General features: G+C 29.5%; 1 protein-coding gene across 1 annotated transcript; it reads right to left on the bottom strand.

The window, feature by feature from the left end:
* Nucleotides 1–4,146: 4,146 nt before the first annotated feature.
* On the bottom strand, nt 4,147–5,300 carry LOC110657327 (metalloendoproteinase 3-MMP-like). The gene has a single exon (XM_058151547.1). The coding sequence runs from the start codon at nt 5,235–5,237 to the stop codon at nt 4,311–4,313; it is 927 nt and encodes a 308-aa protein (XP_058007530.1). The 5' UTR covers nt 5,238–5,300; the 3' UTR covers nt 4,147–4,310.
* Between the last annotated feature and the right edge of the window lie 5,784 nt (nt 5,301–11,084).

Here is an 11,084-nt window from a genome sequence, read left to right as displayed (position 1 = left end):
ATAGAAAAGTCCACAATTTGAGTTTATTTATTTATTTATTTTGATTTTTATTATCTTTATCGTAAAAGTCCTTAAAAAGAATATTAACTTCATATTAAAAAAAAATGGTAGCAAGTTTATGTTAGATTATAGTAATTTTGTTAGACTAAAATTAATTTGAAAAATTAATTAAAATATGGAGACGTGATGAAAAATTTTTAAATAAAATAAAATTAAACATTCGTGAAAAATTCATGATAAATGAGATTATTATTAATGCCATCTTATTTGTCATAATTGTTAAGCATTACCACTAATAAATTGTTAATTTATACAAGATGTTATAATTATTTTAGCCCTATATTTAGTGGTACAAAAAATAATAAAAAAAAGTATTTGGCTTTTGTTAGATTGCCGTCAATATATATAAATATGAATTTCGTGGTCTTTGCTTTTGTCTTTAGGTATGTTTTCCTCAAAGGAAGCATGACCTTCAATTTACATTGAAAATTCAACATTTTAATCCATTCTTGATTCCCATTACAAACAAAGAAAAGCAACTGGGATTGAAGTCTAATTCCTTGGCACCGTTGCCATTGACGCTCTAGAAAGTCCTCATTAATATCTTCTAATGGAAAGAATTTTGGAACTTAATTTCCTTATATATATATATATATATATATATATATATATATATATATATATATATATATAAAATAAGTAATTGTGACAAATATTGTTATTATTATTTAAAGCTAAATTATTTTTAATCTCATTATATGTGTCAAAAAGTTATATAATCTTTTCTCATAGGTAAATAATTGCAAGCATATGGGAGACACTGAAACTCAAACATAAATTGAATGTAACTTCTAATTAGATTGATTATAGCAAAAAATAAATTAATGATAAATTTTCTTAAGATTCCTTGGCTCTACTTGTAATGGTTTCGTAAAATATTTTCTATAGTGTCTTATTTACAGAAAAATGCAAATTGCTTGGTGTGATTAGAAGTAAATTGGTTGCTCTTGAAATATAAATCATTGAACAGGGAAAAGTAAATCAAATACATGGAAAATATAAATTATTGTGCTTAAAAAATAAATTAATATTTTTTAAGAAATGCAAATCAATTGCACTTAAGAGGTAAATTGTTGTGCTCAGAAATTTAAACAATTAGAACATAAATTGTTTTGCTGGAAAATGTAAAAAATTAATTGCAAGAAATATAAATTGATCTCAAATATGTAGAGATCATTCGGTAGGCTTGGTTTCGAGCAGAACCGATTAAGAAAAATTAAAAAATAGATTGGCCTAAAATTTTGGACTCAACTGAACCAATATTTCAGGAATAACCGAATTGAACCAAACTGATAATGATCGGTTTGGTTTGGTTCAATTCAATGAAAACCAAAATTAATAAAAACCCAAAGAGGCCTCCATCGTTAACTCAACACCTCTGTAATGGGTTCTCAATTAGTAAATTCCAATCCAACAAAATTTCTCAGAAGCCAACAACGTCAAGGAATCAATCAAATAGAAATTAACAATAAAACCAAAACTAAAAAAAATCAAATAATCAATCCCATTGCCACAACAAGTAATAATAAATGTTAACAAATAGATCAAAACCTAGTTGTTCAAATCAAGCGTCTGGAGACAAGATATGAAAGGAAAAGATCTGGAGAAATGGAGTATGGAGAGTGGAGACTTGCAGCATGGAGAGATGACGACTTGAGGCCAACGTCACAGCAGTAGGAGGTTCGTCTCGTGAGGTGATGAGGGATGGCGAGGGATGGCAAAGGACAACATAGATTCTTGAGCTGTGTTAAAGGACGACAAACATCCTTATGACTTCATCTTGTTAAGTGACATGAAAAGGAGATGAATTTAAAAGGTTGAAACACTGAAACTGAAAGGAAATGAAACTGAAGGGAAAGAGGCTAGTGAGAAGATGATTGGGTAAGACTTAAGAGTGTGAGAAGATAATTGGGTCCGTTTGTGATCAGGATGTTTGCGAGAGGAAGAAGGTGATGAAGGAGGAGGTGCGGAAGAGATTGCATCTGTGACTGCTAGAGGAAAAAATGAAAATGCAAAATGGAAAAGAGAATGAATACTTCATCAAATAGAGGGGTTCGACTGCAGAAGATACTAGTTGGGAGAAGGAAACAGACCTCCAACCACAAAAGCAAAAGATTGAAGACTTCTTGCAGGTTCAATCCCAGCTGTAAATATGCATTGTGCTCTTTTTCCTTCACCAAGTTTTTTTCCCACTGGGTTTTAGTTGGTAAAGGTTTTTCAATGAAACAGTATTCTATCGCATATTCTATAACAATTACATGCACAATGCATAGAAGAGTTGGCACAAGCTCAGTCAACGAGGACGTCAACCATTTGAGTGGAGGAGGGGTTAGAAGTTTGGGTAGTGAAATATAAATTCTAGGAACTAAAGGAGATATTTTATATTTAATATAATTTATGTAATTTTAAGGGTGTGATGACTCAAGTATAGTGATGTCTTTTCCTGCCACACCCCATCGTATTTCTAACACTCTTTAGGGGAGAGTGACTAGTCGACTGCATTGGAGCTACCGATATAGCTAGTCATTAGCATGGTGAGTTTCTATCCCACTACTCCTTATAAGTTCCCCCTGCCTATAAGTGATGTAAGGACAGTCAATCCAATTGTATTGATTGTGATAAATGAATAAAAGAAGTAGTCCATTTTTTATATATTTATGCCTTGTTCCTTATTATGCTTGAGATGCTTATTCATATACGATGCTTGTAATCTTTTTCCCGATTGGCTTAAGAAGCCATGCTAATATACTCATTATGTTGAACAGATCATCAGGGAATTCTCTCGGCTGACTTGTCTTGAAAGAGTTCAAACCAAGTGCCACACAATCCCAAGGGTATTCTTACACTAGGCCTGTGATAGTAAAATAAGGAATGTTGAAAAATGGGTTGGGTTTATTGCTTGAAACACATGTAAAGGATGGGCGACAGAGGAAAAGGCCAATTATTAACTTTAATTTCGATTATCTTGGTTTTTTCGATTATAACTAAATAAAAAATCAAACTAAACCAAACTAAAAATCAATATTATTAAAAATAGATAACTAAAGCAAACTAATTGGGTCAAAAAATTGAATCGATTGAAATAAATTGATTCAATTTAGATAGAAAACTAGACACCCCTAGGATCTAGTGCTCTCTATATTGCTACTTTGGCTTATAATCACGTTCACAATATCCCACGCTGGTTAGTTGCAATAACTGCTCATGATTCCAAGCCACTACTTTTGTTGCCTCTATTAATTAATTACTCTTCACTTCAGACCACTATGTATTGGATAGATCTAAGCAATTGTCTTTCTTGGCTCACTAATAAGTTTTGGATCTCGGATTTGGATATTGTATCATGCATGGCCTAGGCTCTCTACATGAGCATTTAATCGACTTTAGTTAAATTTAAACTTAAATCCAATAATTCATTGGGCCTAAGCCCACATTTAAATATGGAGTAAATAATTGACCAAACTTACATATCTCATATAACTAAACTAATGCACATATTGAATAATTAATTTTCTCTCATGCAATATTGCCTCTAAATACCGATGCAAAATTTTCTTATGTAGGTATGATGAGAAATTTACACACAAGAAGAGAAAAATTGCTAAAACTGATTTAAATTCCTTTATCAGACCAAATTTCTCCTTTGCCAAAAACCATCTTGAGCTCCTTAACTTCTCTTGTAAATTCCTAGTTTTGGCTTTAAAACTTAGGGATAATCATGTTCATAATATCCACGGGTTAATTATACGAACCATCCCTCAATTTAAATGGTTATTTTATTTCAGTTACTCAACTTCAATGTATTAAAATGAAATCTCTCAACTTTTGTGTTGCTTATTAGAAAGTGCCTTAACCTGTAATGACAGATTTGTAGGTAAAAAGAAGATTCCTAATTTTGACTCTAAATATTAGGAATAATCATATTCACAATATCCACGAGTTAATTGTATGAACTGCCATTTTATTTGAATTACTAAATTTTAATTTGTTATTAGTAGTATTTTTATCAATTTTATCTATATAGTAATTTTCTTTTTTTTTTTTTTTATCTCCTACAATTATGAGATATCTTAGAAGTATAGGAAATTTTCAATAATCATAGTATTCTTTTGTATATATATTTCCATGTGATACAAATGATAATTATAAGAAATATTACATTTAAACATTGTTTAACATGTAACACTAATCCTCCAAAGCTCATTGGATCTCGGTTGCTCTTATTATAATATATATGGGTAATGCACCCATCACTGTAATCCATATAGAGTACGAATTCCTTGAACATCATCAGTACTCAAATCCCTTTTGGTAATCCCATAACTGAAGGTTGAATACATGATAGCTTTTGGGTCTTCACTATGGTCCAGACCCAAAAGATGTCCTATTTCATGAACTGCAACTGATTCTAGGTCAACCTCATTAGGTCCAGGATTCGCACTCCAAATTTCATCTCCATCAAAATGACACCTTCCATTAGTTGGTGCAGTTGCATGTGCTAAAGTCCCTGACCATCCATCGAAAGGGTTCCCATCTCCATGGAACCTTCTGTGGAATCCGATCTCTATTTCTGCCTCAGAATTGGCAGCAACTTCCTCGAATGTGAAGCGGGTAACTTGTGCCCATCTCTGAAAAGCTTGTGCACATATAGACCTGAAGTTCTCTGCTCCAGGGACTTGGACACTAGAACGAAACCTGTATCTTAAATGGCTTCTCTCTGGAGGCCATCTTCGGGGTCCAGGGAAGAAATTGTAATGGGCTACTGAGTGGATGGATTTGGGATTATGGTAGTGATTATTTGTGCCATTTTTTACAACATCTGGCACCCCACATCTAGGCTTCATCATCTGAGACACTGTGCTATTGTCCAGGACTCCAGTGGCATTCAGGTGATAATTGTGCTGGTAATCCTTGATTGCTGCCTCTAAAAGATCATCAAACTCATCGTCATTTGCATGGTTGTTGCTACTATTTTTAGCATAGTTTAAGTACCCAAATCTCTCAAGATAACGTTTAAGGTCTTTGAGCCCACTTATGGATTCACCCTTGTGGCATCCCTCTAGGTGTTGGATGAAACCAAAAGGATCTCCATTTGGTTTTGATTGGATGGTGTTTGGCAGGTGCATCAAGAAGAGGAGCAAAATGGCACCCAAAAGTGGGAAGGTTTTAGGAACCATCAGATCGAAATGGTCAAATTCTAGCACTTACTTTCAATTGAGGTTGGAAATTAGTGCTTATGTTTGGTGGGTATCAATGGAGTTTTTGTGTCTATTTATAGTGCTTAATTTCTATATATGTTTAGTAGGAAAGACTCTTTTAAGTCTTGCCTTCAATAAGGGGTTGAGACTTTGTCATAAGGAAAATGCTTAATAATTATGAGCGTTGCTTCCCATCAAGAAATAGTCTGACTTGTGTTCCTCTAACTTCAAAAAGGTAATAAGGAATAGAAAAGTCCACAATTTGACTCATTTATTTATTATCTTTATTGTAAAAGTCCTTAAAAAAAGAATTAGTTTGATTTAAATTATTATTAGTAATTAATTTATTTTGCACTTATTAAGTAAAAAAAATATGAAAATTACATAACGATTCTGCTAATTTGTCCTTTTAAAAAATTTGTTAATTTGTACAAGCTGTTAACGTATATCACTGTATATGTAGGAAAATTATATCATTATTTTAGCCCTATATTTATTGGTGCAAAAAAATTTTTAAAAAAAAGTATTATTTTTTTGAAACTATATATTATATATAAATATGAATTTCTTGGTCTTTAGGTTTGTTTTTCCTCCATGGAAGCATGACCTTCAATTTACATTGAAAAATCAACATTTTAACTCATTCCCATTAAATGGTCTTGATTCCCTTACAAATAAGGAAAAACAAGTGGGAGGGGAATCTAATTCATTGGCACCACTGCCATTGACGCTCTAGAAAGTCTTCCTCACTCTCTAGAAAGTCTTCCTCAATATATGTATACATATATATTGGAAAAATTCCCTCGTATGATTAACAAGTGAATTTTTAATATAAAACATATTGGTAAAATAAGTAATTCAGATAAATATTTTTATAATGGTTTTACATGCTAAATGATTTTTTTATCTCATTAAATGTGTTAAAAAGTTGTATAATCTTTTTTTCATGTGTGAAGGGGTTGTGAGTGTGTCAGGAACATTAAAATCCCATAGTGAATTGAATGTGAATGTGCATTTCTATCTCTAATCAGATCGATTTACTCCACTGGTCATCATTTCCCCAAGCTTCTTCTACACTATCTTTATTTGCAGGAAAATATAAATTTTTTATGATTACTCCTGATATGTAAAATATTTTGTATGGAAAAATAAATTGAATGCATTGAAAACGTAGATTATTGTGCTCAAAAAATAAATTAATCGTTTGACAAGAAATGTAAATCATTTGTACTTGAAAGATAAATAGTTTTGTTTGAAAAATCATTATTGAAAAACATAAATTATTTTGTGAAAAAATGTAAAACACTTTATTGCGAGAAATATGAATTGATTGTTTAAAACGTAAATGACAATGCTGTAAAAAGGTTAATCTTTTTATAATAAAAATAAATTGAATGCTTGATTGAGCTTGAATTAAAAATGTATATTGATTGCAAAGTAAAGTGCAATTGACAACCAAATGGAAATAGAAAACTAATTAAAACTGGTAAAAGCTTGCTAAGAAATTGATATTGTAAAGTAAATTTGTCTGTTGTGGTGTTGTTGATTGGATTGGAGAAGGGGCTCTATGTTTTTATCTGTTGCTTCTTTTAGAGCTGCTCTGGCTTGATGATCACGTTCAAAATATCCCACATAGGTTAATTATAGTAACTGCTAATGATTGCAAGCCACTAATTTCATTGCCTATATTAATTAACTTCTACTACCTTCTAGCCACTATTTATTAACTAAATCCAAGCAACCGTCTTTCTTGGTTTTCATTGTTGCGTTTTGGATCTTAGATTTGGATATTGTGTTATGCAAAGGTCAAGCTCTGGCTTTTCATGGAACTAATTAGACTTAAACTTAACTCAACAATTAATTGGGCCTAAGCCCAAATTAAAATATGGCGTAAATAATTGCTCTCAATGTACATAGCTTATATAACTACGTTAATGCAAATGTTGTTCAATTATTTTCCTCTCTCAAGCCATTGTGCCTCCTAAATACCAGCCTAAAATTTTCTTAAGCAAGTATGATGAGAAATTTTCTGGCTCGGTTCAAAAGCTAACTAGTTTTTGAAATAATTTAATTTATATCAATCAATTCAAATTTACATTTGACTAATAAAATCTTTAATAATGATTATTATTTAGCAAAAAAATATACTCATTACTATTATTATAAAGTAAATATGAACATATGTATTGTTATTGATGCGGTGTGTAAATTTATACTAGATTTGAAGATTTTTATGTTTTTATTCTCACAAGAACTTCTAGTTTTAGATTTTATTTTCTTAAATAGGTTTTATTTATATTTTTTAATTTATTTAAGATTTTAAAATATTATTTTTATTCAATTTAGATCTTTAAATATATTTTCTATTTAGATTGGTTCTTTTTAATTCATTACTACCTAGATTAGGATTTAGAATTTTATAAATACTTATTATATTTTTATTATGCACAAGTTCTCATATTTATTTTAGTGAAGTTTTTTTTTTTCTTAATAAAGTTGGTTTGTTTTATTTTCTCCTAAAAATCTTGATTGAATCTTGTGTTTTTTAAAATTTTGAATTAGATCTTAATTATTTTCAAGGGTTTAATCATGTGTCGATCTTTATTTCGCGCTACACGCTGCGTTAGTTATTCTAATTTTTTATTTTTTTAAAATTAATTATATAGCATGTTAAAAAATGAAAATACAAATTCATGAAAAATTGTGTTCAAAAGTTGGAAAAAATATAAAAATATGTATTTGTTAAGCTTAGTATAGTTAATGAGTTTATATATTTATATATATATAGGTTTGAATAGTTAAACACCATGTTTTTGAAATAAAAATCATACGCCGAACCATTTCAAATTGAAGGTTTGATTAACCTCTTTTTGGTTCAGTTTTCGTGGTTTTGGGTTCACGTATTAGTTTTTCAGTTTATCTTACTCATTCTTAAAAGGACAAATTATAAGAAAAAATTATACAATAAAATCAATGTATACCCAAAGGTTTTATCATAACCGCTGATTCTGACAAATTTCATGTGAATTCTACTATGATTAATTATTATAATTAAACTGTTATATATATAATGATTGTACCAAATAAAAATTCTATTAATAAGGATATTTGCATGAAGGTAAAAGGGGCTTAGCCCTTAATTTAAGGGTAAAGAGGGTTAACACTTCATTTGAGACTAAAAGGGTTAACAACTAGGGTGCGTATAGATAAGATTAAAGAATTGAGAGCTAACAATTATAGGAGTACTAGTTAAGGGTGTAAGAACTAAGGGGGCAAAAAATGTTAACGAAGTAACAGTTAACTGTGTTTGGTAGAAATTGAAAAAAAAAAAAAAAAAAAATAATAATAATAATAATAATACATGTCGCATATATAAAATAAAATATTAATTATATTCATAAATATATTTATTAATTTTATCCTTAATTTATTTTATCATTTATTATGTCATATTTAATGATCTTTATTATTAATTTATATTTATATATTATGCATAATTATTTTTTTGTTTATTATTCATTTATTATATTGAATTAATATAATTTATATTTATTAAATTACTATTAATTAAACATAATTACTTAGTTATTTTTATATTATTATAAATTCAATATTATATGAATAAATATAAATGTAAAGTAAATTACTCATTATATTTATAAATATATTTATAGATTATTTAACTACATTTTCTATATTTTAAATATATATATATATATATAATTAATTATATATATTATTATTAATCATATATTATAAATACAATTTTTTTTATTTATTTGATTATATTTATATTTTAATTAAAATACTTAATTCTTCATTTAATTAATTAATTATTTTATTTTTATGTTCATTTGTTTTTAATAATTGATTTGTTTTTATTATTTTAATGTTATATTACAAATTTTAATTGTGATAAATGCTAATACAATTAGAAAAATAAACTCGTCACCACTCTTTCCTCCCTCATACTGGTTGAAGAAAATTTTTGAAGTAAGATAGCGATGTTGAAAGTAATAAGTTTATTTGGGAGGAAGGTTTTTTAAATGAAGTAAGGTCTCTTGAAAGTATTGAAACTTCCAAATCTTCTACTTCTCAACAAAATGTTTTGATATCTTACCTTTTATTACCCTATCTTACTTAAAAAAATCTCTATGCAATTCATCCAAACATACTGTTATCCTAAGGGGTTGAAGGTTAACAAACTTGGTTATTCTCTCTCTCTCTCTCTCTCTGAGGGTGTTTATGGTTAATCCCGTTGTAGTAATATATTAGCTAACTTTGTTAAAGGGAAGGAAAAAGTTGTGAGGGAGAAAAAAAATATTTATTTGATTTTATTAGCATTTATCACAACCAAAATTAATTAATATAAGATTAAAATAATACAACTCTCTCTCTCTCTCTCTCTGAGGGTGTTTATGGTTAATCCCGTTGTAGTAATATATTAGCTAACTTTGTTAAAGGGAAGGAAAAAGTTGTGAGGGAGAAAAAAAATATTTATTTGATTTTATTAGCATTTATCACAACCAAAATTAATTAATATAAGATTAAAATAATACAATAAATAAAAAATTATAGCACTCACTTTGTTTCTTTAACTTGTATCAAACAAACTTAAATGATACTTATGTAGCTTGTTATGTCCTGTATTTACTCACTTGATTGTTTCACCCCTAAACATTGCTCCTCTAATTGTTAACCCCTTAATTCTTAACCTCAAAACAAACACACATAATCTTTATGGTTTGACCACCCTCTACACTATCATATCATTAGGTACTCCTTAAACAGAGGTATCCAGTACATGTATTGGAGATGAAAGTTTTCAACAAAATGGTTTCCAAAAGTAACGGATTAGGGTTTTGCATGGGTTAAGGTAAGAAAGACAAAAGGGTAAGTGATGATTTCTCACTTTCTTTTCGCTGGTGATGCATTCATTCCTTGTGGTGTGGAGTTTGATCAAATCCTTAACTTAATGTGCATTTCACTATTTTTTGATCATTGATGTGGTATTTTGGCTAAAGGTTAATTTGAACTTCAATTAGATGATTCCTTTGGCTGAAGAAGTGGATTAGTTGTCTCCTAGCAAGCAAAATAATGTAAAGGGGGTCTCATCCTTGGATAGAATTTCATCATCTGAGAAGAACGAAACTTGTCTGATAAAAAAGGCATTATTTATCCTAGGGTGGGAGGCTTACTCTTTTAAAAACATTTCCTTAAATGTTCTTGGTATAAGCCTATGCCTTAATGTTCGAATCCTATTAGGTTGGATGGATAAGGGAGAATTACTTTGGATTCTTGATGTGTACAAAGATTCTCATCTAAAACTTGAATTTCCATATCTTCTCGTGTTCGCATAGGATAGGGAGATTAAGAGAATATTGAGTAATTGTGTGTTCCCCTTGATGGAATTGTGTCTTATAACATATCCTCATGATAAACTGTCAAGATTGGGATTTAAAGATTTTCTATATAATTGAGAAAGTGCAGAGGGAGGACAAGGCTAGATGGAGTAGTTGGAGAAGTGTTTTGATCTGATGGCAATTCTTTGTATCGGACCTTTGTTAACAAAATGCACTAGTGAAGAAACGGAAGTAACACGGGAGAGGGTCTTGGTCATTGAAAATCTTACAAAAGGGAAGCATCATTATTAAAAATGCAATCTGTCTTAAGAATGCAATTGATTCTTTTAGTTTGAAAAAACAAATCAGCTGACTAAATTCTGCATCTGGTTTTGTAATTTTTTTTAATGCTAGATTTTTTGTAATGAAGTTTACTCTTCTGATAAATTCTCCTACTTACTAGCTGAATCTATTGAAGATGAAC

Source organism: Hevea brasiliensis, chromosome 8 (genome assembly GCF_030052815.1).
Source record: "Hevea brasiliensis isolate MT/VB/25A 57/8 chromosome 8, ASM3005281v1, whole genome shotgun sequence".
In the NCBI taxonomy this organism is placed as follows: Eukaryota; Viridiplantae; Streptophyta; class Magnoliopsida; order Malpighiales; family Euphorbiaceae; genus Hevea; species Hevea brasiliensis.
This window is presented reverse-complemented; position numbering and strand designations above follow the sequence as displayed.

What these genes read in the sequence shown, in the direction of transcription:
- LOC110657327 (XM_058151547.1), bottom strand. Translation starts at nt 5,237, where the DNA reads ATGGTTCCTAAAACCTTCCCACTTTTGGGTGCCATTTTGCTCCTCTTC.